Source organism: Echiichthys vipera (assembly GCF_963691815.1).
Source record: "Echiichthys vipera genome assembly, chromosome: 14".
NCBI lineage: Eukaryota > Metazoa > Chordata > Actinopteri > Perciformes > Trachinidae > Echiichthys > Echiichthys vipera.
In genome coordinates this window covers 3,297,452-3,324,404 of record NC_139839.1, presented here as the reverse complement: position 1 = coordinate 3,324,404, position 26,953 = coordinate 3,297,452, and the positions used below count along the sequence as shown (strand labels likewise).

Below are 26,953 nucleotides of genomic sequence, written 5' to 3'. Positions count from 1 at the left end.
ATGCCGGTACTGGAGGTGATCTGCAGCCTGATTGGCTGGTTCTGTCTCTACCTGTCGTTCTGCTGCACCTTCGCTCAGCGGGGGCCCGAGTGGAGCTGCCGGCTGGTCACTCTGGCCCACGGCGTCGTCATAGTGCTGCTGACGGCGTACGTGCTCTTCATAGACGGACCGTGGCCTTTCACACACGCAGGTGAGCGCGGTGGAGACGGTTTCAATGCTGCAGGAAGTCACAAGTTAAGGTGCTGCGTTGACTTTTTTTTGTTTAACAGCAAATATTTTGACCCAGTTGGAAAAGTTGAATACAGAAAATTAAGAACTTGAGACTCTTATGATATTAAATAACAATAGGAATAAGAGATGTAGCTTATATACGTTTGCAATTCATTTACAATAAAGGAATTCTTCCTCTTCTTCATCCACCTGCAGGTACAGAAAACACGGCGCTGCAGACCCTCTCCCTCGCCGTCTGCCTCGGCTACTTCTTCTTCGACATGTGCTGGTGTGTGCGCCACCACACCGAAGGTCCCGTCATGCTGGCCCACCACGCCGGGAGCATCGTGGGCATCCTGCTCGCTCTGCTCACGGGCGTGTCGGGCTGTGAGACCTGCGCCGTCATCTTCGGCAGCGAGCTCACCAACCCGCTGCTGCAGACGCGCTGGTTCCTCCGGCGGCTGGGCCTGTACGACAGCCTGCTGGGCGACGCCGTCGACCTGCTTTTCATCTTGTTGTTCGCCACCGTGCGCGTAGGGGTCGGCACGGTCATGTTTTACTGCGAGCTCACCTCTCCCAGGACCACGCTGGTATTTAAACTGGGCGGCGTGGCCATGTACGGACTCGCCTGGGTCTTTATGGTGGACATCGCCAGGTTCGGCTACAAGAAGAGTAGGGCGAAGTATAAAATGTGGAGAGAGAACCACAAGAGTGAAATAATCCAGTTTAAAGATAATTAAAGTCGCAGTAAGTGGCAGAGACACAGGCTTCATACTGTTGCATCAGTGTATCCGCTACGTTTACAGGTGCTAAACACAACAGTGACGGGATGTTCCACGTCAGGAGGGGGAATTTAACGCCCTGGAAACCGGTCAAACCCCCGCTCCTGTTCAGACAGCCAATCAGATCCAGATTTGAAGGGGCGGGTTTAACACAACGACTGACAGAGGAGCGTCATAGTTACTAAAAAACCACATATGACTCGATGTTCTGGACCTGTATTGACTATTTCTAACATAAAATGTTTTCAGGAACACATTTACGGCGCACTCCCACTGTCCTTCCGTGCTTTAGGGTCCTTGTCCCCCCCTCCAGGTCCGTTTGTACTCACACTACCTGGGCCTCGGAGAATGCTTCTTGCTGCCTATACGTCATCACGCCGTAGCACGTCACACGCATTGAGGACGTCATGGCGATGCGTGGCTTTGTTTCCAGATCTTTCCGTAGACCTCTGAGTTTTTGTGCGTCTTGTTGACTGTTTTTGAATCTTTTCATCGACCAAATCTGCAGTAAACACTCCACCTCGAACGTGAACCTTTCACCGCCATTGTTTTAAATGTCCGCGCATGGTCCCTCCTTCTTTTTTCTACGTCCCAACAGGCGCACAGGAAATGACCTCAGAGCCGCCGTAGGTCTCGTGCTCGTACATGTGCAAACGTGCTTTACAAAAGCCCACCTCTCCCAAACGGGCCGTGCCTAGAAAGAGTGCCGCGCCTAGACACGGTACGGATGGACAGTGTGAGTGCGCCCTTAAGTTCCTGTTTAGCTTTAGAAAGTTTGGCTTCTTCTATCTAGGAGTTGGCTTGCCAGGATATATCCAGGTGTTGATCCAACTGTCAGGCTCCAGCTTACCCTCCATCATATGTTCTGGGTTTACCCAAAGTTGAAACAGTTTTTGGTCTTTAATCTTTGGTACTTTTTCTAACATCTGTGACAGAGAGATAAGCCCGGCTCCTGAAATTGCGATATTTGGTTTAACCCCTTCTGGGATGGCGTTATTGAGTGTGCAGTCGGACACCATTTGCCTCCCACACACAGGCGCTGGGTTGAGGATATAATGGCACACTTAAAACCTGAGAAGAGGCAGACAGGTGAACCTCTATCAGGGTTCAACCCAGAGGTTTTATAAAGGCATGGCAGCCATTTCTGAATTATTTTAACTCCCTGATGGAAACACTGGGACATAATTGATTTACAGGCTCTGAAACTCTGTAACAGGTCAGGTTTTTTGTGTTATTATTGTCTTTTTATCATTTTATTTTATTATTGTATATGTTGGGGTTGCTGTTTGGGGACTTGTGAATTGTTTTGTAAGTGTGTACAATTCAAAATCCAATAAAAATACTTGAATAATAGAAAGTTTGTGACCCGGCCTCCGGTTAGACGTCTAGTTAAAACTGGAGCAGTTGGAAGTAAAAAAAGATGCAGTTATGGATTTAAAATGTCCCAATGTTATTGTTTATTTCCTGTTTTCTGACAGTAGAAGTTTTTCTTTGGACATCATGACAATCCCATAACCTAAATCTGGATTCGTAGGTTGCTTTTGAAAAAGGTCCCTGAAGGAGCTGGTGTTGAACACCCCCAAAGACTTGAACCCCTCATCAGCTGTTTTAAAGGGGGATATGGATTGTGGGAGTGATCTCGCCAAGTTGTTGTTACTTATACCCTGACAGGTGCCCAAACTGATCCAGGATTGATCAAACTGGCGGGAGGAAGGATGTGGGGTTTGAAATAAATAAGAGCAGGTCATCGGCATATAAGGAGAGTTTGTGGACTAGACCAAAACGAGTGATGCCTTCAAACTCATTCTGGTTTCTAAGCCAGATGGCTAACGGCTCGATGGGTATGTTGACCAACAAGGGTGAGAGCGGACAGCCCTGCCGGGTCCCACGCCTGAGAGGGAAACATGCTGAACGGGTGCTGTTAGTGTTTACAGATGCAGAGGGGGTTACACACAGAAGATTAACCCAAGGAATAAAATTAGAATCAAAGCCAAATTTCTCCAAAATGAAAAATAGGAAGCCCCACTCGACCCGGTTGAAGGCTTTCTCTGCGTTTAGCGCCACTACGACCCCGGGAGTGTCCGATCCATGTGAGAAGATGATGTTTTGTGTTAGTCAGTCAGTTTTAATTAGTCAGTCTGACCTTGATGTTGTACACTATTTATCTATTTGTCTTATAAGTTCTTCCTGAAGAGTGAGTTAAAACGATGGCGATCGATCGGCACTTGTCGCCAAGTATTCAAAGTATTCCATTGCTAGGCAACAGCTTGGGTCCTTGTACAAACGTAAACATTCTAGTTTGATTTCTGTTGCAGTGAATGTGAATGACAGGAAGTTAGGAGGGACCAAGGCTGTCGCTAGGCAACAGGATTCCGTCTCAATGCAACAGCAATTTATTTATTTTTAAGTATTTTGGAATTGAAATGTTGGTGAAAAGCATGACATCATCACCGGCTTTGATGCTTTGATGCTTTGATCACATTGTGTATAAATGAAACGTTCAGTTTACACGCGTCATTCTGGACTCACAGAGCTTAGGCTACCACGCGATTTTAGGCGCTGCTCCCTTTTGGATTCATAATTCTTTTACGCCGTACGTATTTTCTCTCAGACGACTTTTTGAAGTGTGTTTCCCAACACGTAGAGACATCATCGACAGCACCCTTAGGATTTCTCTTATCTCAACACACTGTTTAACCGGTTTGTTGGTTGAAAATCGAAATAGTGATGGATAGATACATCGATCAAGAGGACGACCTACCTGAGATGGATGCCATCGAGAACAAAAGCGAACCTTCACTGACCGACAGGATGTTCACTGCTAAAGATTTGCCAGAGATCCAGAGGGTATTTCGGGAGGCGGACGCTGATGGCGGTGGCGGATTGGACATGGATGAATGGTGTGAAGGAATGAAGGGAATAATCAATCCAAAGGTAGATCTCAAAATCCTCCACATGAAGATTGACACAAACTGTGATGGCACTGTGGACTTTTGCGAGTTTACGGACTACCTGCTACAAAAAGATTCTGCTTCGCAAAAATGGGACGATAAGAACCAAGTTTTTCCCAAACCAATCAAAGTGATACCTGTGGATCACTACAAAGATATTGTTCGGGTAATATTCCGACCCTTCGAGAATGACAAGAAACCCGAGACCTTCTCTCAGGTTTCAACAGAACAACCCAGGACCTACCAAAAAGGTCAGTACATCACCATCAGCTCGGATGCTATCCTCAACTTCTGGACTGACAGCTTCCACGACCCAGTTGAAATTCCATTGACCAAAATAGAAAAGCCACTTCCCTTTTCACACAACAAGAAAATGCATATCACTGACATGGTTTTCATCAAAGACCTCAAACAGCTGGCTGTCTCCACCGATGAAAGAGAACTGAGATTCTATCTGTGCTCTGAATTGCCGGGACTGTTTGCCATCAGTCACTCTTTAATAGTAGAGGACAACAAAGTGAATGCGATGAACTACTGGTCAAATGGCACTAAAGCAGTGTTTTCCTTCGGTGATGTGAAGGGTGTTTTGTCCGTGTTCATCTCCTACGACATAAAGACAAACGGCCTCTTCTGCAAAGATATGTACGAGAAGATCTCCCTGCGGGACTATCCAACGGTGTATGATTCCTCCCTGTTCAAGAACACCTCCAAAGACTTCCTATGTGTTAAAATCAACATCTTTAATGACATGTGCAGTCAGATCCGATACATCCCATCACTTAGCACATTTGCCATCTGCGGTAGTTCATCCAAGAAAATGGTCCTCACTCACCTACCCAAAGCAGCAGCAAGCAAATTACCGAAAAAGGTCTTTGAGAGCAGTGGAGGAAAGGCGTTTTTCACCTGTGTTGAATACTCCCCTTCGGCTGGCCATCTTTTGACTGGTGGTACAGATGGCATAGTGCGGGCCTGGTTTCCCCACAAAGCCACGTCGTGCAGACACGTTTTGGAAGGACATGTCAAACCCATCACCCACATCTTGTTAAATCCCAATGAAAAATGTTTCATCAGTTTATCAGAAGACATGAATGTACGTGTGTGGTCCGATGATACCATGCTGTGTATGCAAAGCTTGAAGATTCAAAAAATGCAAAAAGGCCCCATCGCCAGTGTGTGTTACAACACAGACAATAACGAAATAGTCCTGGCTAACAAACATATAGGGAAATATCTTGGAAGAGGAACAGATGTTTTCCAAGATACAATAACATCCCATGAACAGCCCCTGTGCTCTGTTCTCCTTCACAACATTTATCAACAAGTCATCTCTGTTTGCCAAAATGGCATGGTGACAGTATGGGATGCCTTAACAGGACAAGCCGTCATGCAGTTCAAAGTCACCCCAGATGGGCATGTAGGCCATGTTGCCATTACATTGGATGGACCACAGCGCAGACTCATCACAGCTTCCCTTGGGAAATTGAAACTGTGGAACTTCAACAACGGAACAGAACTTGCCGTTTTGCCTGCTGACGTACCGAAGGACGTGACAGCTATCGTCTGCATGGACGATAGGGTGTTTGTGTCTGGAAGGAACTCTAAGGTCATTTATAATCTGGATATCGACGGATATGACAACAGATACTTGGAGCATGAAGACTTAAATGACATTTCTACATTGGATGTGCACGAAGACAGACTGGTTTCTGCCTCCAGCAACGGAAATATTGTAATCTGGGATGTCCACAATGGCAAGGTTATCTACCATTTAAACGGCAGTAAGAGCCCTCGAACACACATGGTATGCAAAGAACCTCAAGGTCGGACAGGGAGTCTGCCTTTTGAGAAGAAACCAAAGATTGTCAGAGGCACTGGAAAAGGTCCTCTACAAAGAAAATCTGTGAAGACCGGTCCTCTCATCAAATGCCTCAAGACCAGGGAAAACAACGAAGCCACACTGCTGATTTATGTAGATGGCTGCATAGAAGCATGGTCTGTTAACAGCAAGGGAGGATTGTTAGCTAAATTCAAACCAGTGGATGAGGATGGTGCAGTCATTACCACCATGTCGACTGATGCCAATGAACAGGTATTACTGACTGGAGACAGCACAGGGAAGTTTTATCTGTGGGACATAAAGAAATTTGGGTTGAAAAATCAAGCAAGCAAAGGGCCATTTGAGAATAGAAACAATTGGTGCGTGTCATTGTCCGCACCTCCTCTGTTGCGCTCCTGGAAATCTAACTTCACAGGGATTGTGAGTGCCGAGTGCGACCCCACTTCTGAAAACTTCATTACCGCGGGGGGATGCAATATCAGGCTATGGTCAAACACAGGCTCCCATTTGGGCCTCTTTGGAAAAGACAAATGGGGTGCTTTGCAACCGGTCCTTGAGAAGACCGCTGACCAGGAGGCAGAAACACGACACACAACGGGGAGCAACTTTAAAATGCCATTCCCTGAGTATCTAAGGGAACCATCACCTGAAGAACCGCTAAGAAACTATGAAGACCTCTACGAAAGTATCAGAGAGCTAACCAAACCCAAGAGGCCACTTCTGACAGAAGATAAACTCATGGCCAAAGTAAAAAGAGCGCTGAGTTTTAAAGTACCACAGAAAACTGTCTGCACTAAAGCCAGAAACCAAACACCACACAAGCAGCAATCTGCTGGAGACATACATTCCCCAACCATCTCAGAGACAGTGCAGCGCTCACACTCTGAGCCACTCCCCTTGCCACTTGAAAGGGTTCGGACTCACTGCAGGCCACACCGGCTTCCCCTCATCAGAGGTGGCGCTGACCTGAAAGGTCCACCCCCACGTGGACGTTTGCTCAAGATTCAACAAAGAGCTGAATTAAAGGACAGTGACTTCACACCATGTCCACCAAACACGGCGCGAACCACAGGAAGCACGCACGCAACGAACAGATCCCCACACCCGCAACAACCTGCTGATGCAGTCAAGCAAGGGACTAAAGACACTTCAGAGGACTTACATTTCCCACCCATCTCAAAGACAGTGCGGTTCACACACAGTCAAAGTCAACTTGAGCCACACACACCTTCGACTCTCCTCATCAGAGGTGGCGCTGACCTTAAAGAAAGTTCTTCCCAGAAAGCATCCCCACGTGGACGTGTGCTCCATACTCAACAGAGAGACACATTAAAGGACAGCGTCACCATCACACCATGTCCACCAATTATAAAGACCTCACCACACAGGCAGCCACTGGACAGAACAGCCAGGCAGGGGTCAGGAAACACAGCTCAGTGCGAACGCTCACCGCCGAGCCCAGACAAAGAAAGTCATTCAGAGTATGAGTGATCCGCTTTGCTCACAGCTGTACAGGTGTGTTCCAGGTGATCTGGTACACACACACATGTATCAGGTGATCTGGTAAACACACACACACACACACACACACACACACACACACACACACACACACACACACACACACACACACACACACACACACACACACACACACACACACACACACACACACACACACACACACACACACACACCCACACACACACACTTAAATAAATAAAAAATAATTAAATATATAATCTGCTGTATTTGGATCTTATGTTGTTGTAAATATAAATATGTTGTTATAAAGATGTAACATGAGCTTGTGACCAGAGCTCAAACCCAGGCTCCAGACTAAAATGTTGGCATTTCTGTAAAACACAAAAACGTTGAATCTCAATGTTTCTAAACCGCTGTGACCTTATCTCAGAATCCAACCCGTCCGCTGCATAACTCGTTTTAGCAAGCCCGTGCAAAGTTGTGGGTGCACAGATCATTTTCTGCGCTGCGTTCTTCTTCTACCCCACTGGATAAAAGTGTCGACTTTACTTCACCGTGTTGTTGTGGCGTCAGTACGACCACACGTCACATCCTGCTGAGAGCTACATCCAATCAGCAACCGGGCTTCTCTCAGGGGTTTGAGCGGCCGTTTTTTGGACCTGTGGGAGAACATGTGCAGAAAACTTGAGCAGCTTGAGCCTCAAATTAGGAGAGTTTAAAGGAGATAGACCCGCCTCATTCTCATTCTGGGTAATCGAACCATAGTGAACGCACCTACTGTGAATGCGACAAGATGGAGGCTCTGAGAGAACAGGCTCACCTGCAGTTACATCTTACCGCCAAAGGGGGCGCTAATCTTACCGATGCCAAGTACTTTCACTCTGATCTCAAAGGGGAACTTCTGGATCCTCTTTCTCCATGTTTCTGTGTGTAAGGGCGCACTCACACTGTCCTTCTGTACCGGGCCAAAACCGTTTTTTCAGCAAAAAGCCTAGTGCGTTTAAGCAGTGTGAGTGCACCCGTTCCGCGCATAACTGCTGACAGCTGGCCGTCCACGGCCCGCTTGAAAGAGGTGGGCTTTAGCGGAGCCGTTTGCACATGTACGAGCACGAGCGTGTGCACGTGCACGAGCCCTACGGCGGTAGCGGTATGTGCGCCTGTTCGGACATAGTAAATAGAAGGACGGACCATGCGCAGACATTTAACAACAATGGCGGTGAAAGGTTCACGTTGGTGTGATGCGGAGGTGGAGTGTTTACTGCAGATTTGGTCGATGAAAAGATTCAAAAACAGTCGACAAGACGCACAAAAACTCTGAGGTCTACGGAAAGATTTGGAACACACACGCGATCAATGCGTGTGACGTGTTACGGCGTGATGACGTATGGACAGCAAGAAGCATTTGCGCGAGGCCCAGGTAGTGTGAGTACAAACGGGCCTGGGGCCCCCCCCTTAGTGGTCCAGTATTGATTGAGAGCGCTGCGGCCGGCAGCTGCAATGTGATGGAAACGAGGTAATAAAGGTGCTTGTTTTGGCGCCTGCAGCCTCAGATTATTCAACATGTCCAACAAGGTTATTAAAAGATGGAGAAGCATCATTTTGAAATCTTTCGCGGTGACTTACTGCCTAAAGCAACGTGTTCTCCTTAACACTCTCGGCTGATCGTGGTGGTGCCTGCTGCCGTGGTCCTGCACGACGCTTCCTGCTACTTCTATAACTATTAGTCATGTATACTGTCACTAGTCTTATAAATTATAACATTTGTGGCCATAAAAACACCATCAGTGGTGTGTCTCGCTGTATCGTAGCTGCTGTTGCCGCTACTCATCATTGATCATGTTCGTCACCTTGGATGTGCGTGTTCCTGCTGTTCTGCTTTGTAGACTGCCATAATATATGGGTCATGTTCACATTACTGTAGATATTATTATAGTTACTGTTACTCGCTGGCTGCTTGCATCTCTGGAAGTGTCTCTGTCTCTGTCTCTCTCTGTCCATCTGTGTGTCTTTTCTCTCTCTCTCTCTCCTTCTCTTCCTCTCTCCGGTGCAGACAGATGTGCGTCCTCCACAGAGCTGGGTCTGTCTGACGTTCCTGTCTGTTATAGTGAAGGTTTTCAACGCCACCGTACTCTACGGGGGAATTGTTGGGTCTCTGTAAATCATAAATAAGTCATAGAGTGTGGTCTTTACCTACTCTGTAAAGTCTCCTGAGATAACTTTGGTTATGATTTGACACTAAATAAAACTGAATTGAATTGAACACGCTCGTATGATTTCTTACAAAATATAACGTTCAATTGAGTTCAATCCTCACGTCTTTAGTCGTGGGGCAAAATATCAGAAAGACTTTCTTTGTTCCCAAAAAAGCAGCAGACGCAAAAACATGGGAAATAGGGTCCAGGGTGACAACGGTCCCCCTTTAAGTCCAAACGCGTGGAACTGACGGTGACTGTTAAATTCAGAGGGGGTTTTTCCTCTTAACTAACAATGAAAAACCTTAATTTCCCTTCATTTTACCGACACATCTGCTTTAAATCTCCCCAGTAAAAGAGCTTTTTGTGTTCTCAACAAACATGTGAATCACTGGGGTTAACAGCAAAGCAATAAAATATATTTTGAATCAAAACAGATTAATGTTGCACGAATGCTTTACCCTTTTAAAACACGACACAGTGTACAAAGAACACACACAGAACCTTGGTTATGCAGTCATCACTATATTCCTTTACACTGAAAGCATCCATAACTTTTTTGTCTCTATATTCTTTTCATTTATTTTTATTTTTCCGTACATTTTGTCATAAAACCAAAGCCATGAAGTCATCTGTGTGCAGTCTCGTGGCAGGAGAGTGTTTGAGTCTTTACGTCCAAGCATTAAAGTGAAGTGCGGAGGTTTGACGAGTGAATCTTTGTACCTGAAGAAGGGGATGAAAGGCCGACGTTACGCGCTGAAGACGGCTTTTATTAAGTGGTCTGCTGTGGTGAGAAGTGTCCTGGAGAACGACCTCCTCACAAGGCTGCAGGGGATTAAACTTGTGCTCGATGGCGTACAAAATAAAGGTCTGGAATATACAAAACGGTAAATAGTTCAATTCAACAAATCCACATGTGCACGCTCTGAGAAGTATCTATTGTACGTCGTGCATCAGGAGGAAAACACCAGCAGTTACACACAATCAGTCTTTTTACATCTGCAGTTCGACAAAAACCTCAGGTCTCGAGCAGAAACATGAGTTTGTTAAAGGCTGCACGTGTGTTTGTATGTGCGTTCATTAAGAAGCGCTGAAGCAAAGAGGCCATGATGACGCAGATGCTCTAAAACACAAACACGCGGAGGAGGTTCTGTGTCCATCGGCTTCTTCACGCTTCTGTGTTGTTTGTTTGTGTTGGTGAGTCGTTATGTTTGCTATATAACGCTACATTCAAGTGCTATAGGAACTTTAAAACCTCGTGCATACTGTTCGCCGAGACATTCAAACCGTAGAAGACGACCCGCAGCCTGTTGCAGCAGCTGTGCGTGAGTTCTCGCTTCTCTCTGAAGTCTTTAAACGAGACGCTGAAACTCGTTTGTTTGATACTTTCATTGCGTCAGTGAGAGGAAAGGTTCCTCTACAGCGTAACATAACGCTGTTGTTGTTTGGCAGGTGATGTTTGAACGTTACAACAAACAAATAATGACCGGCAAAATGATATCCTAGTGCCAGACACACTTTTAAAGACACAGATGAAGAGATCCTGACCCTAAGTGAAGGAGTTCAAGTCCCTCGGGATCTTGTTCACGAGTAAGGGGACGATGGAGCGTGAGTTTGGCCGGAGAATCGGAGCAGCGGGGGCGGAGCTGCAGTCGCTCTACCGCACCGTTGTGACGAAAAGAGAGCTGAGGAAGGCAAAGCTCTGGATCTACCCTCAGTCCTGGTTCCTACCCTCACCTGTGGTCATGAAAGCTGGGTCAGGACCCAAAGAACCAGGTCGAGGGCCGAAATGTGTTTCCTCAGGAGGGGGTCTGGAGTCTCCCTTAGAGAGAGGGGGAGAAGTTGAGGTGCATCTGGTAAGGATGAACCCTGGGCGCCTCCCTAGGGAGGTGTTCCAGGCACGTCCAGCTGGGAGGAGGCCTCGGGGAAGACCCAGGACCAGGTGGAGAGATTAGATCTCCACACTGGCCTGGGAACGCCTCAGGATCCCCCAGTTAGAGCTGGTTAATGTGGCCCGGGAAAGGGAAGTTTGGGGTCCCCTGCTAAAGCTGCTGCCCCCGCGCCCCGACCCCGGATAAGAGGTTGAAGATGAGATGAAGAGATGTTGCGTCCTCTCCGCTAATGGAAAGTGTGAATATGAATCAAAATCATCTTAAACATCCAAGTGTAATAAGTTGCTGTTGCTCCTCCTCATCCTCGTCCTCTAAGTTTTCCCACCTGTCAAAATGACGCGCCATTACAACCGCTACTTCACGGAGGACTTCACACCTACTAAGGGAAGGTGTAAGATATATTTCAGCTGGTGCGACCCTTGAAATGCTGGTAGCGCGTAAAGTCCGACCCAAGTTAGAAGTTGTTACACACAGCTGGTGCAACACAGTGCAGTGAAGAAACAGTTTTGCAGTGCAGAGCTGGATTCAGGACGTGGTTAGCCTAGCTTAGCACAAACAGCTAGCCTGGCTCTGTTCAAAGTTAAAACTAAATACACCGACAGACACCACTGAAGCTCACGAGTCACAACTGTACAAACAGAAGCGTGAATGTGAAAGCAATTTGTTTTGTGTGTGTGTTTTTCAGTGTGCAGTGTCGGACACTTCGGTCTCTAGGAGACAGACGACACCCAAAAACAACCTGTTGCTAGCACGGCGACCTGTCAACCCTAAAGCGTCCCCTGCTTTCTGGTCTGTTTGACTCTAAGGGCGCACTCCCACTGTGCCTCTGTCCCGTGTCCCGTGCTTTAGGGTCCTTGTCCCCCCCTCCAGGCCCGTTTGTACTCACACTACCTGGGCCTCAGAGAATGCTTCTTGCTGCCTATACGTCATCACGCCGTAACACGTCACATGCATTGATGACGTCATGGCGATGCGTGGCTTTGTTTCCAGATCTTTCCGTAGACCTCGGAGTTTTTGTCGACTGTTTTTGAATCTGTTCATCGACCAAATCTGCAGTAAACACTCCACCTCCGCATCACACCAACGTGAACCTTTCACCACCATTGTTTTAAATGTCCGCGCATGGTCCCTCCTTCTTTTTTCTACGTCCCAACAGGCGCACAGGAAATGACCTCAGAACCACCGTAGGCCTCGTGCTCGTACACGTGTGCACGCTCGTGCTCGTACATGTGCAAACGTGCTTTACTAAAGCCCACCTCTCCCAAACGGGCCGTGGACGGCAAGCGTACCTACGGTTGCACTCACACTGGTCAAAGGAACCAGACTTTAGCCGTGAAACGTGCTTGGGCACGGTACGTATGGACAGCGTGACTGCGCCCTAAGGGGACCATCATTTGCTAAATGAACATCACGCTGTACCGAAGAAGACTTGAAACTAGAGATTGAAACATGAACTTTAAGGTTATTTTCTCATTGACTTCTATACAATCACACTTCTTTTACACTCCGGACATGAGAGAGAATGCAGCTTTAAGGCACTTCTATAACCCGTGGTCAGGTACAGCCCTCAGATTTGCCTGCAGGAACTACAGCGTGGGCATTCTTACATTCCTGTTTGTGTACGGATGAAACAAAGAAGATACATCATTGTAACAAGTGAACTTTAGAGGTGCCGGATGGTGTTTGCTTCTCCAAAGTCAGGCTGCATGTGTGTAGCCACTGTTACCGTATTTCCTCAAATAGTGATTTTATTTACCTCAGCTACAAAAAAGTAAGAAGCTTTTATTTGAATTGGAGGCAGGTTTTTATTTCTAATCTTTAAAATCTACTACACAAACGTTTCTAAATTTAAAACACAACAAGGTGTCGGAAACATCACGGTTATATTGTTGAATTCATCAAATTAAACTGTTGGAAATATACAACGGCCCTCATTTATCAAACGAACGTACGGCAGGAAAACGTGCGTACGACTATTTCCACACAAACTTCAGCATTTATCAATTTGGACGTGAGCGGGAGCTACGATCAAATCTCCCGTCAGGTCTGAGGTCGTGTACGCACATTTGAGCCTGTGGATTTGCCGTGCAGCGCAGCAAAATCTGGCGGTATACCTAATAACCCCGCTGGCAAACCCCGCTACACAGCAGGAGCGCAGGTTCAGCAGTGCGCACACAAGCGCAGGCGCACACGGGTCACAGTGGAGCGCTGCTTCGGGTTGACTGCCTCCGTTATTCTTTTCCATACAGCGTTTTTATGATGGGCCCCTTTTATTCCACTCTTAAGACAAAAAGCACATCTTTATTTTGCTCCATCTCGGATGTCAGGATGCCGATCTCTGTGTCGGAAAAGTTTCTTTTCTAACCTGCGTTCCTTCTCTCCGTGTTTGACCTCAGTGGGCGAGGCCTCCGTACCAGGAATATTTAAGGGCGTAACATGTTAATGACGATCGAATTCAGCCGCAGCATTCATCATGGCCCGCTCATTCGTACGCTGAGATTGGTCCGATACCAATGTTTCATAAATCACACGTGGGTCCTGTCCTACGACCAATTCCGCGCTCAGATCTGCGCCCGTTTTCACGCAAGATTGATAAATGAGGGCCACTCTGCTTATTTGGCGTGCATCAGGTATTAGGCGAGTGTTTGTACCCGGCCTTAAATTGTTTGTTATTCCAGATCTGGTTTTTATTTGAGGAAATACGTTCGGCTAAACTCGGCTAAAGACATACGACATAAAAATACTGCATGTTACAGCCTTTACAGCCAAATTTTAAAACATAATCAGTGTAGTACGAGGACATTTTAGCATTTAACAGCTGCTTTTCAGCGTCATTACAAAATAAGGGTCTTAAATGCAACTATGTGGCGTGCCGGACTGAGTCTGTACAGTCGAGGTCGCCTCTTGTGTCTTTATATTGAGCTTACAGCAGTGAGTCCTGAACAAGACAACCTACCTTCTGGATCCTCGCAGAATCATCTTCATTGTCTCTTTTTACGTCCCTTTATTTCTAAATCTCTGCTGTACACGTGTGTGACTTCACACACTTTGCCCCATTCCATCTGTCCAGTGTTTAAGATCATTTATGCAGTGGATTATTATTATGATAGCGACTGAAATTGTCCTTCGGTGGGTTCCACGCAGTCTCTCCTCACAAGGATTTTGAGTTCATAGTGGAACATTCCTAATAATCGTGAAAAACGTCTTCCACTGATAGGTGCCTGAGGTGGGAGATCTGACATTACGCCTCCGTTATTGTGCAACACCAGTGTTAAACAGTCGACGGTTCATCCGGAAGAAAGTAATCGTGGAGTGAAACTCAGCTGAGAGACAGAGGGGAAGTCTTTGGTCACTGCATCCCATCTGAAAAACATCAAACAACAGTGTTTTTTGAGGTAGATGCACAAAAAGATCGACCTTGGGTGTGAAAATGAGTGAAACGCACCGTTGTTGTCATCGGAGTCGGTAGCTGCGTCGCTGTGTGTTTGTCGCAGCTCGTTGTACTTCAGCTCCACCTCCTGGAAACAGGGGACCACAACGTGTCAAGGTACAAAGTGTCCAGACTTGGAGAATACGGTCCACATAACTGTGTGAGCGTGTACAAGTTGACAGGGCTGACGGCTGCGTGTTCACTACCTTCAGGTACTGCAGGTCGGCCTGAAGGAGGCGCAGGTGGGTCATGAGCTGCCTGCTGAGGTTGGGTCCGCCGCAGCCCCCTGCCTGCGAGGAGGAGGACAGCAGCTTCCTCATGTCGATCCCCACGTCGCCCACTCCTCCCCCGCCATCGTCGTCTGTGCTGCTCTCCTCAAAGCCGCCGCCGCCGCCGAAATCCAGAACCATAAAACCCCCTGAGTGGAGCAGCAGGAAACAACAGTGTTTAAAGAACAGTTCAACCTCGCGGGGGTAAAACAGAGGAGGAACTGATAAAAGCTGTGACTTCCAGCACCTCAAACGTACATCAATTATCACATTATATGTTTCCCTCTGTTCCCTGTGTTTATGCTAAGCTATCTGTGACAGACGGAGACACAAAGAGAAGAAGCGTGATCTTTAATCCTTCACTGTGACACGGACGACTGAAGATGCTTCACCGTTGCTCTCCGTCGCTTCAGGCGGCTCCGCGTGTCCTGATGGGACCTGAGGGTTTTCTCTCTGTGCACTCGCAGACGCTCTGCTCTCGGAGGGCCCCTCGGGGCTCCCGGGCAAAGACGCGCTCTGCTTGCTCTCCTGCGCCTCCTCCTTCTCCTCCTCTGCCTCTCTGCTCATCATGTGGTTAAAAAGCGCCTGCTTCAGCATCGCCACTAGGACACAGAGAAATCAAATGGTAACTCTGAAAACTATCTGCTTTTGGGTGAAGTGACCCTTTTTAACACGTAACTCACACGTCCTGAGAGCATCTTCGCCTTTGGAGGACGTAATGCTGAACGTGCCGTGCTCTTGGTTTTCAGCGGCGGCGTCCTGATGTGACTCTTCCTGCAGGAAGGGCGGTCCGTCTGCCAGCTGGCCGTCCAGGAAAGCCTCTAGCTCTGCCTCGTCCACCTCCTCTTCATCATCGTCCTCTTCCTCCTGCATGTCTGTCCTGACTGGCTCCTCTTCCTCGTCTTCTGATTTCATGCCGTCAAACGGGTTGAGGATCGGCAGCGCTTGAATGTCTGGAGAAGAGGCGGCGGCATCTTTATCTGGGGAGCGTTGAGATTTGGTTTCAGAGGGTGAGGCGTACATAAAAATAACATTTTAGATTAAACACCGGTTTTTAATCTGATGTAAAATATGAAATACTTCATGTAAAAACCCTTTGAAGTAGGTTCACGTTCAAAAACTCTGCAGAGGAAACGGGAGATCAAATGAGTTTGTGTTGAACTTCTTAAAAGACGACAGTCAGACGTCAATTTTAATACTTTGGTCTGATTTTGCCTCCTTAACGTGTTTTCTCTCAGACTGGTGTAAACATCAAAATACACATTTAGGCGTCAGCGATCAACTGGTGAAGTCTATTAGTTATATGTTTATTTACCTATTCTTCCTGTTTTCCTTTAGTTTCTCTAAATGTCGGAATTAGATCATCCATATCTTTCGTGAGGGTCCTGTGTCTTGGTGTTGTTTCCCTGCCTCTTTGTTCCTCCCCCTCTGCAGGGCTTGGCGGTCAGGGCTGTCGAAGCACACCTGCAGCCACTCAATCGTTACCACCCTTATACTGTATATACACCTGGTAGTGGCCCTGCCCCCCTGCCAGATAACTCTGTCTACTAGTGAGTTTTTGCCACACTTTTGCCAACTAGAGCTGATGTTTTTCTTTGTGAGCCTTCTCAGTTCTTCGTACCTCGCCGCATGTGCCTGAGTTCCTGAGTTCGCCTTGAGTTGCCTCGTTGCCTGAGTTCCTGAGTTCGCCCTGAGTTGCCTCGTTGCCTGAGTTTGCCCTGAGTTGCCTCGTTGCCTGAGTTCCTGAGTTCGCCCTGAGTTGCCTCGTTGCCTGAGTTTGCCCTGAGTTGCCTCGTTGCCTGAGTTCCTGAGTTTGCCCTGAGTTGCCTTGTTGCCTGAGTTCCTGAGTTTGCCCTGAGTTGCCTCGTTGCCTGAGTTCCTGAGTTTGCCCTGAGTTGCCTCGTTGCCTGAGTTCCTGAGTTCGCCCTGAGTTGCCTCGTTGCCTGAGTTCCTGAGTTCGCCCTGAGTTGCCTCGTTGCCTGAGTTCCTGAGTTCGCCTTGAGTTGCCTCGTTGCCTGAGTTCCTGAGTTCGCCCTGAGTTGCCTCGTTGCCTGAGTTTGCCCTGAGTTGCCTCGTTGCCTGAGTTCGCCCTGAGTTGCCTCGTTGCCTGAGTTCCTGAGTTTGCCCTGAGTTGCCTCGTTGCCTGAGTTCCTGAGTTTGCCCTGAGTTGCCTCGTTGCCTGAGTTCCTGAGTTTGCCCTGAGTTGCCTCGTTGCCTGAGTTTGCCCTGAACTTCCTCGTTGCCTGAGTTCCTGAGTTTGCCCTGAGTTGCCTCGTTGCCTGAGTTTGCCCTGAACTTCCTCGTTGCCTGAGTTCCTGAGTTTGCCCTGAGTTGCCTCGTTGCCTGAGTTCCTGAGTTTGCCCCGTGCCTGAGCGTCTTCTGGTGGTTGAGTTCCCTCACATGCCTTGTCAGCCACTTGTTGCTTTTACTTGTGGAGCCCCTTTGTTAAAATAAACATTTTTGACGCACCTATCTAACCTCCTGCCTCTGCTTTAGGGTCTAGCTGTCAGGAGGCCCGCAACATCTTTAAAGTTGTTTTTAAGTCTCCACTTCAGCAGCTCTTACAGACACCAAACTTTACAGTTTAATTGCTTTGTTCATGAATCATTCAAAACCTGATTTGTCTTATCTTATCTTCTTCCCAAAAGGCCAATATTTTCTAAATTTATAGAGTGATAAAAAGAGATATCTGTAAAAACCTTTGACTCTAATACGTCAACACAATGAAACAAGAATTTTAAACATTTGTTTCCTGGAAATTTAAGAAAATGAGTTCATATTTCAAAACGTAATTCCTCATTTCAGAAGACTTGAAACACAAAAAACACTGTTTATTGTGACTAATCAGCTGGTTTTGGTTTCATGGGGATATTTATTAGTGAATATTGTAATTATGAGATTGATTAATTTTTCAATGAAAGGATTATTATTATTATTATTATTGAGTCTATAAACAGATGGTTTGTTTGTTACAAATAGTGAAACAAATGCTTGTTTTGTTCCAAACCAAATAACATAAAAATAACATCATTTTAGCTTCGTTTGTTTGTTACTTGTTGCTGTTGTTGTGTTTGTTTCTGTTTGTCTATTTTTTTATTCACACTACAGTTAAACAGAAACATTAACAAACAAAACAAAAGCAACAACAAAGACATTTGGTTTAGAATGATATAAAAACTTATGATTGAAACGACTCAAACGACGATGAAACTGTTGTTAAATTCATTTTCTGACTAACTGATGAAAACATGATGAATAACGAAGCTCTGCTACCTGAGGAATGGACGCTTCCACTCGATGTGCTGTCGGGATCTTTGCTCGCCTTGGGCAGCCCGCGTTTGATGATCTCCATGGCGTCGCGCTCAGCACTGAAACACACACACACACACACACACACACACATTAGAAACAGTGAAAACAAACAGCAGCGTGTGCGTGCGTGCGTTAATTAGACTCACTCAGACTGAGCTGGAGGTGTGTGTATGTTGTGAGGTTTGGCCTTCATGGCGTCAGCGCACTGTGTGATCAGACACTGCCACCTGGAGATGAACGGAGGTGACGGAGAGGATGAGAAAAGAAACAGGAAACAGGAAACAAGCGTCTTTGCGTTTGTGGCGCGAGACTCACGCTCTCTGGTCGGACACCGTCTGAGCCATCAGCTCGTAGATCTGAGCCCCGTTCTCCGACATGGACAGGACGAAGAAAGACTTGTTGTCTGATGGGGACAAAAAAATAACAGTTACATCTGCAAACATAAAACTTTTATCATAGTTTTTCATTTCAATTCATGTTTGTTAAAGTGAAAAATCATCCCATGGTCTTTTTCAACACTATTAACAGAGATACCCCGATGAGTCGCTAACAGCCGGACGTGGCTAACAGTGATTAGCTCGGGGCAGTACGGTGAAGGCATTCAAAGGTCTTTTTTTAACCACTAATGCTGCTGAAGATAACAGCAAACCTCTGCAGCAGCATGAGAAGAGTCCCTACACACAAAACAAAGCAGCAACAGCGTAGTTAGTGAAGCCAGAGTTTATTTAAGTGTTTTAAAGACTTACCTACTGGCCCCTGTACCAGCTCCTCTCATAGTAAAGTCCATTCCAGTGGAAGGAGCCCATTGGTGCTTTGTTTTGTGTGTAGGGACTCTTCTCATGCTGCTGCAGAGGTTTGCTGTTATTTTCAGCAGTATTAGTGGTTAAAAAAGACCTTTGAATGTCTTCACCGTGCTGCCCCGAGCTAATCACTGTTAGCCACGTCCGGCTGTTAGCGACTCTCCCGGATTTCTGTGTAGGGACTCTTCTCATGCTGCTTGTTAAAAATGAGCGTGTTCTTACCCGTCGCCACTGGACGAACCAAGACAGTGTTGAGCTTGATGACGGGGCTGAAGATGTGTTTGGTGTCGGTGGCACTGGCCGGATTCTTGCCGTGGAATTTAAGCACCAAACGCTCGTCCTGTTTCTGCAGCAACACCAGGATGTCCTCCAGGAGGATCGTGTACAGCTCTGAGAGGGAGAAAGCGTTGATATAAAACTGTGTGTGTGTGTGTGTGTGTAAAAGTGAATGAAGCCAACACAGAGTGGCCAAAAAACTGCAGTTATATGTTTGTATATAACTCACCACAAGAATTATCTTAAGGCTTAAATCCCCAAAGCAATTTCAGTCCAAAGCAACTGGACTTGGTTATTTGTCTAGGAAGACGTTTCACCTCTCATCCAAGAGGCTTCATCAGTTCATGTACGCATCTGACCAGGCTGGGACTGGACCAGGACCAGGACCAGGCTGGGACTGGACCAGGACCAGGCTGGGACTGGACCAGCACTAACAAAGTCCAAACCAACTGCCCACCAACGACTGTCACTCTAACGACGGTCGTTGGTACTTGGAGCACAAAGGGTTTCAGTGACATCATCGGCCTTGTGAGAGGTTAAATACCTGGATCTCACACCAGTTAGTTGGACCAGTCCCAGCCTGGTCCTGGTCCTGGACCTGGTCCTGGTCCAGTCCCAGCCTGGTCCTGGTCCTTGTCCTGGTCAGATGCGTACATGAACTGATGAAGCCTCTTGGATGAGAGGTGAAACGTCTTCCTGACAAATAACCAAGTCCAGTTGATTTTGACTGAAATTGCTTTGAGGATAACGACGACCTGGACAAATGAGAATCTTCACAGGCTTATTAAGGCTTTAAGTTCTGCATAATTAAGGGCGCGGCCACTCTGAGCTTCATTTTGGCTTTGAAACCTACAGGTGACGGAGACTACGTCCATATTTTGCACAGTCTATGTTCTAAATATATGTGGAGTACTGCTGTAAATACCTGATCTATTCCTATTTTAACCCACATACACAATAGGAAAGTGTATTTATTTATGTATGTACACGTGTAGGTGTGTGTGTGTGTGTGTGTGTGTACCAATCGTCTTGTCTTTATTAACTTTCCAGGAGAGAGGTCCCTCGTGCACCATCTTCCTCTTGGTCAGGTCCAGATTCTGCAGGACATGAATCAACGTTCAATAAAGAAAAGCTTCAGTGATCATTGACCTCGACGTCTTCCATGAGAAGATAAAGGTCCTTAGTGTAAAATTCAAAATCCACCCGGGCTTGAATCGGGTTGTTTTCATACAAATTAGCGTTATTTTTAGCTTCTCAGTTTAACGCAGACCTCATAGGGCGCACTCACACTGTCCTTCCGCACCGGGCCCAAACAGGTTTTTCGGGTCAAGCCTAGTGCGTTTGACCAGTGTGCAACCGCTCCGCGCATAACTACGGCCCGTTTGGGAGAGGTGGGCTTTAGTAAAGCATGTTTGCACGTGTACGAGCACGAGCGTGCGCACGTGTACGAGCACGAGGCCTACGGTGGTTCTGAGGTCATTTCCTGTGCGCCTGTTGGGACGTAGAAAAAAGAAGGAGGGACCATGCGCGGACATTTAAAACAATGGCGGTGAAAGGTTCACGTTGGTGTGATGCGGAGGTGGAGTGTTTACTGCAGATTTGGTCGATGAAAAGATTCAAAAACAGTCGACAAGACGCACAAAAACTCCGAGGTCTACGGAAAGATCTGGAAACAAAGCCACGCATCGCCATGAAGTCATCAATGCGTGTGACGTGTTACGGCGTGATGACGTATAGGCAGCAAGAAGCATTCTCCGAGGCCCAGGTAGTGTGAGTACAAACGGGCCTGGAGGGGGGGACAAGTACCCTAAAGCACGGGGCGCGGTGCAGAAGGACAGTGTGAGTGCGCCCATAGTCTGTGTAATGTCATGAATAATGTGTGTACGGCTGCGTGCGACCGCCGTCTTGGGGAAATCTACTCTCAACTTACGCACAAGGATAAAAAACAGTAGAAATTGTGTGTATTCACTGTAAAAATGACACAATGACACATACAAACGCAGACCTGGTGGACCTCCGTAACCGTGCATGTTGGTGGAAAGCCGGTTCTTACCCTGAGCTCCAGGATCATGGGGTTCTCACTCTGCTTGAGCGACGACAGGTCCAACCTCCTCTGATACTCCTCCAGCCTCTGGAGAAACACAACACTCCGGTGTGAACTCAAATACGTGCTTTGACCCCGACTCTTTATTGGACAGTGTCTCTGATGCGTGCACCTGTTTGTTCTCTGCCTCTTTGACGGCCTGGTTGACGTGGTTGAGGATCTTTTTGCAGCATTCGCCGGCTTTCTTCACTTTCTCCCTCTCCTCACCGTCTCCTGTGGGGGGAGGTAAACAAACAGAGGCCACGATGCATAACCAGAACCTGCGCTCCGTCACAGAGGCACCTGTGCACTTCATCTACCTGTGTACTTGGCGATATTGTCGAGCAGGAGCGGGTACTTGGTGACTCTCTGCATTTCTACGGGGATGATGTCTTTGAGCTGCAGCCGGCGACACAGACGGTTGCTCTCAGCCTCCTGAACGAAAGACAAAACAGGGGAAATCAAACCTCTGACGGATAAAATATGAGACGATAAACAGATTTAATCATTCATACGAAAGAAAGTTAGCATTTGTGCTCCTTCAAAGGTGTGTGTGTGTGTGTGTGTGTGTGTGTGTGTGTGTGTGTGTGTGTGTGTTTTCCCCCCATTGGGGGACAAATAGTTCTTATTATCATCATCCCCTCCTAATGAACACATTTCTTCCCACACACACACTTTTGTCTCTCCTCACAGCTCCCATCAGCTGTTTCCTCATAATTAAAGTCCCGTCCTGGCGGCAGACGGCGGTTCCCTGTGTGTTTCCTGACCTGCATGAATAAAGTGAAGCGCGGGTCTTTCTTTTTCCTGCTCTTGATGAGCTCCAGAGCAGACGGCTGGTTGCTGCAGAAAGTTCCCACTGCTCGCTTTATCTTCTCCTCTTCCTCCCCGCTGAACTGGAATCAGAACATTTACGATTTAAGTTAAATTATATTTAAAGAACGATAACTAGGACATGTTTATCTACATCTCGTCAGCCACACCTGTATAAAAGTCCACAACTCTAGACTTAGAACAACAGATGTATGATGAGACGTTAATCTGCCTCCTGCGTGAAGAGAAACTGGTCTTACCCACGCCAGGAGGTCGTCCGCGATCTGACCGATCACCGACGTCTCGCTCCTCTTCCTGATCGCCGTCATTTGCTCCAGCACAGAAACTGTGGAGCAAAACGAGAAGAAGTCATACATCATTTATTCATGGACAACAAAATGCTCGTACATGTGCAAACACGCTCTACAAAAGCCCACCTCTCCCAAACGGGCCGTGGACGGCAAGCGTACCGCAAATAGGAGCGGTGCAGTTGCACTCACACTAGTCAAAGGAAGTAGACTGTAGCCGTGAAACGTGCTTGGGCACGCCATCTCAAATGACCTCAAGTGACGCGTGCACAGATGATTTTCTGCGCCGCGTTCTGCTACACCACTGGATAAAAGTCTCTACTTTGCCGCGTTGTTGTGGCGTCTGTACTACCACACGTCACATCCTGCTGAGCAATCATCAACCTGGGCTTCTCTCAGGGGTTTGAGCGGCCGCCTCGTTCCGGGTATTTGACCAAAGTGGAAACACATTTTAGGGCGCTCTCACACTGTCCTTCCGCACCGTGCCCCGTGCTTGAGGGTACTTGTCCCCCCCTCCAGGCCCGTTTGTACTCACACTACCTGGGCCTCGGAGAATGCTTCTAGCTGCTTATACGTCATCACGCCGTAACACGTCACACGCATTGATGACGTCATGGCGATGCGTGGCTTTGTTTCCAAATCTTTCCGTATACCTCAGAGTTTTGTCAGCTGGGATCGGCTCCAGCCCCCCATGAACCCGTTAGGGACAAGTGGTCGAAGATGATGATGACGAACTTTCTCAGTAACTTGCTCAACACTGACCAGACTAAAACATTTGCATCTGGTAAATCACACACCGTGCAGCTTATCCTACCAGCAAGTCTTGTTTCAAATAAAAAAACGAAGGTGTGTGTGTGTGTGTGTGTGTTTGCATGTGAGCAGATGCGTGTGCATTTAAATTTTGCATGTCAACATAGATTATTTTTTCCCCGTGTCTCTAAATTTCAAGGTTTTCCAGGAGGATGCATTACCGTTTATAATGTTGTAAAAAATAAATACTCTGCAGATTCCTTCTATGATTAGAGCGTAAGCAGTGTGTGACTGAGGTTACCGTGCAGTTGAATGATCTCCTCCAGGTTAATGAAGATGTGTCTGATGTCCTCGGGGGGGAGGATAGCGTCTCTGTTTAACCTCTGGTAGAAAACGCCGTCCAACACCTTCAGCATCCGCAGGTGTGCACGCTCGGTGTAGAACAGCTCTGGGGGCGGACACACAGATGATGATGAGGGGCTGCACATTTGATGCTGTTCACGGCGGATCTGTTAAAGGTCAGTCGATGACTCACCGTTGATGACTTCCTGCCGTTTGATCTCCTGCAGCGTTAAGCTCTCCAGGACGCCTCGACTGACCAGACTCTGCCAGTTCAGAGGGTTTTCTTCACTCTCCATCTCGCCGCCCTGGTCGTCTTCGCTCTGGACGTCGGCTGCGCTCACGGGACACTGCACCTCCATCCTGCCACCGGCCGGAGACAAGAGGGAGGTTGACAAACGATCGCAGCGGTGGAATAAAAGGGACAGATGTCACGCTGATCTTTATTTATTTCACTAAAAAAGTGTTAGAATATTTATTATGTGCCATTTCTTTTAATTTGGAGTAATGTTTTAATCATTTTTGGTGCTATTTATTCATTTTATTGTGTTTTTAGTTGTTTTTTTTTTATTTTTCTATGTCAATGTTGTTCTGTAAACACCTGAAAGAGTCCCCGTCTTCCTCCTGTAACTGCTCCAGGTTGGAGGGGCTGAAGTCGAACTGAGTCGGACTGGAGACAGCGTCCTGGTGGTCACCAGGCTGCAGACTCTCGCCCGGTCTGGGCTGGAGGCAGAACGGAGACACGTCTGTAGAGAAGAGAGGAGCGAAACACGACACACAAGAGGTAAAGAAAGTCAAATCCAAGCAGTTCAGATATGTAAGCGATGGGACAACCGTCATAAATGAGGCGAGGACAGGGAGACGGGAGTATCTTACTGGAGTCTGAGTCCTGTCCGCTGGTGTCTGAGGCCTGAGCGGTGGGCGAGCTGTGTGTCGGGGAGGTGGTGGTGGACGGCAGAGATTGCGTGCTGGCGTCCGATCCCTCACTGAGCTGATTTCCCCGGATCCGTCCAGAACTGGAGGCGGAGGAGTCGCACTGCTCGGGGTTGCCCAACGCTGGCTGAGAGGGTTGCTTTGGTGACCGCTGCTTGTTTATCTCCACGGCCTTACCGACTGCACGCAAACACAAAAATAAAATCCATGTATGCACTCAGTACCTCTTTTCTACCTTTAGTTAAGATGTGGAGAGTTATTTTTACAGCATCTGTTCCTTGTTTTTTTATTGTATTGGGAAGTTAAGTGTAGTTTCCTCCTCACTTGAAGTGGAGTCCACTCGGCTCAGACGCCGCGGCGGCCCGAGGATGTTGGGAAAGCGAGGCTTTTTCACCTTCTCCTCACCCTCCTTCTCAGGCTTGATGCTCTTCTGCTCGTTGGAAAACAAACACATGTTTAGTTTAGTTTTATTTCACATAGAAACAAAATATATTTATAAACAAAACACAGTGATAAAACATGAAAAGGTCAATGTGTGAATGTGCGGCTTGCATGAAAACCAACCGCAAAAAAACCTTTGAATGCTGCATTTCAAACAGATATTAGGATTAAAATCAGGTGCTAATGCTTCCCCGTGTCTGTGCGTTCATGGGGTCAGACCTTCATCTTGGGCAGGAAATTGATGCGTGCTCGTTTATGTTCGAGGCCTCGAGGCTCCTTCACTTTCACCCCGAGGTGCTTCATGTAGGTGAGAATCACGTACTGCATCGTTTGGCTGCAACGTGATCCGATAAAAAACAGTTTGTTATTAAACTGTAGGGAAATATATACATATATATATATACATCTGTACGGTTCAACTGCACATTTCTTTACCGTAATCCTAATACTTCTACTGTGCCAAGGGTACAAAATCAGCACCATCCACCAGCCAGACACTAAGGGCGCACTCACACTGTCCTTCCGCACCGGGCCAAAACAGGTTTTTCGGCTAAAGCCTAGCTCGATTGACCAGTGTGAGTGCAACTGCTCTGCGCCTAGCTACGTCCAGTTGGCCATCCACAGCACGTTTGAGAGAGGTGGGCTTTTGTAGAGCACGTTTGCACGTGTACGAGCACGAGCACGAGGCCTACGGCGGTTCTGAGGTAATTTTATGTGCGCCTGTTGGGACATAGAAAAAAGAAGGAGGGACCATGCGCGGACATTTAAAACAATGGCGGCGAAAGGTTCACGTTGGTGTGATGCGGAGGTGGAGTGTTTACTGCAGATTTGGTCGATGAAAAGATTCAAAAACAGACGACAAGACGCACAAAAACTCCGAGGTCTACGGAAAGATCTGGAAACAAAGCCACGCATCGCCAATGACGTCATCAATGCGTGTGACGTGTTACGGCGTGATGACGTATAGGCAGCAAGAAGCATTCTCCGAGGCCCAGGTAGTGTGAGTGCAAACGGGCCTGGCCAGCGGGGGGAGACGGAGGGGGGGACAAGGACCCTAAAGCCTGGGGTGCGGTGCAGAAGGAGAGTGTGAGTGCGCCCTTAGTGCGTTTCCACTTTGGTCAAATACCCGGAATGAGGCAGCCGCTCAAACCCCTGAGAGAAGCCCAGGTTGATGATTGCTTAGCAGGATGTGACGTGTGGTAGTACGGACGCCACAACAACGCGGCAAAGTAGAGACTTTTATCCAGTGGTGTAGCATAACGCAGCGCAAAAAAAACATCTGCGCACGCGTCACTTGAGGCAGAAACTTTCCGAGCAGCCACATTTTACCCTGATGGAAACCTGCCTACTGGTAAAACACGCAGGTGGCTGGTAGATTTGCTTCACTCGTACCCTTTAATCCAACACTATTATAAAATATATAATTAGCCCGACAGTAAAATATCACAACAGAAACTAAAAGCTTCTTCAGAAACAGACGGCACTAACTATCCTGCAGCTGATGATGATGTAACGTATAAAAACGTACCACTTCTCCTCTTCTGTGGACTGTGTCGTCAACCTGCAACAGGAAGCTCAGGGTTAACACGCACACACACACACACACACACGACTCATAGTTTCCTTGTTTGATTGTGTGTGTTTGCGTGTGCTCACAGGATGTCGTCTATCTTGGAGAGGATGTGTTCAGCACAGGAGCATTCCTTCTCCAGCGCCTGTGGGTCTTTCCCTCCCTCTGAGTCCAGCTTGGACAGCTCGTCTTCGGCCAGAGTCAGACCCATGCTGCGCTTCTGTCTGCGGACGTGAGCGTAAACACAAAAACAACATAATACACGGCACAATGTATAGAGATA

The 26,953-nt window shown here is 47.4% G+C and overlaps 2 protein-coding genes across 2 annotated transcripts in view; one reads left to right on the top strand and one right to left on the bottom strand.

Moving 5' to 3' along the window:
* tlcd5b (TLC domain containing 5b) lies at positions 1 to 950 on the top strand (the record flags this gene model as incomplete). The annotated part of the gene is made up of 2 exons (XM_083927196.1): positions 1 to 190; positions 427 to 950. 2 exons carry the CDS (start codon positions 1 to 3, stop codon positions 948 to 950), a joined length of 714 nt encoding a protein of 237 aa, XP_083783322.1.
* An 11,446-nt stretch (positions 951 to 12,396) lies between these two features.
* arhgef12b (Rho guanine nucleotide exchange factor (GEF) 12b) overlaps positions 12,397 to 26,953 on the bottom strand; it is a 41,040-nt gene continuing 26,483 nt past the window's right edge. The window contains exons 16-38 of the mRNA XM_083927172.1: positions 26,757 to 26,894; positions 26,629 to 26,661; positions 25,320 to 25,434; positions 24,984 to 25,089; positions 24,603 to 24,839; positions 24,328 to 24,472; positions 23,923 to 24,089; positions 23,689 to 23,835; positions 22,590 to 22,675; positions 22,287 to 22,412; positions 21,840 to 21,954; positions 21,653 to 21,753; positions 21,490 to 21,567; positions 20,458 to 20,533; positions 19,383 to 19,550; positions 18,676 to 18,763; positions 18,507 to 18,587; positions 18,322 to 18,416; positions 15,732 to 16,028; positions 15,441 to 15,650; positions 14,986 to 15,197; positions 14,795 to 14,867; positions 12,397 to 14,712 (exon numbers count right to left, since the gene is read on the bottom strand). Of these exons, the coding sequence (XP_083783298.1) occupies positions 14,699 to 14,712; positions 14,795 to 14,867; positions 14,986 to 15,197; positions 15,441 to 15,650; positions 15,732 to 16,028; positions 18,322 to 18,416; positions 18,507 to 18,587; positions 18,676 to 18,763; positions 19,383 to 19,550; positions 20,458 to 20,533; positions 21,490 to 21,567; positions 21,653 to 21,753; positions 21,840 to 21,954; positions 22,287 to 22,412; positions 22,590 to 22,675; positions 23,689 to 23,835; positions 23,923 to 24,089; positions 24,328 to 24,472; positions 24,603 to 24,839; positions 24,984 to 25,089; positions 25,320 to 25,434; positions 26,629 to 26,661; positions 26,757 to 26,894 (2,908 nt within the window). The 3' untranslated portion in view covers positions 12,397 to 14,698. The remainder of the gene's footprint in view (positions 14,713 to 14,794; positions 14,868 to 14,985; positions 15,198 to 15,440; positions 15,651 to 15,731; positions 16,029 to 18,321; positions 18,417 to 18,506; positions 18,588 to 18,675; positions 18,764 to 19,382; positions 19,551 to 20,457; positions 20,534 to 21,489; positions 21,568 to 21,652; positions 21,754 to 21,839; positions 21,955 to 22,286; positions 22,413 to 22,589; positions 22,676 to 23,688; positions 23,836 to 23,922; positions 24,090 to 24,327; positions 24,473 to 24,602; positions 24,840 to 24,983; positions 25,090 to 25,319; positions 25,435 to 26,628; positions 26,662 to 26,756; positions 26,895 to 26,953) is intronic.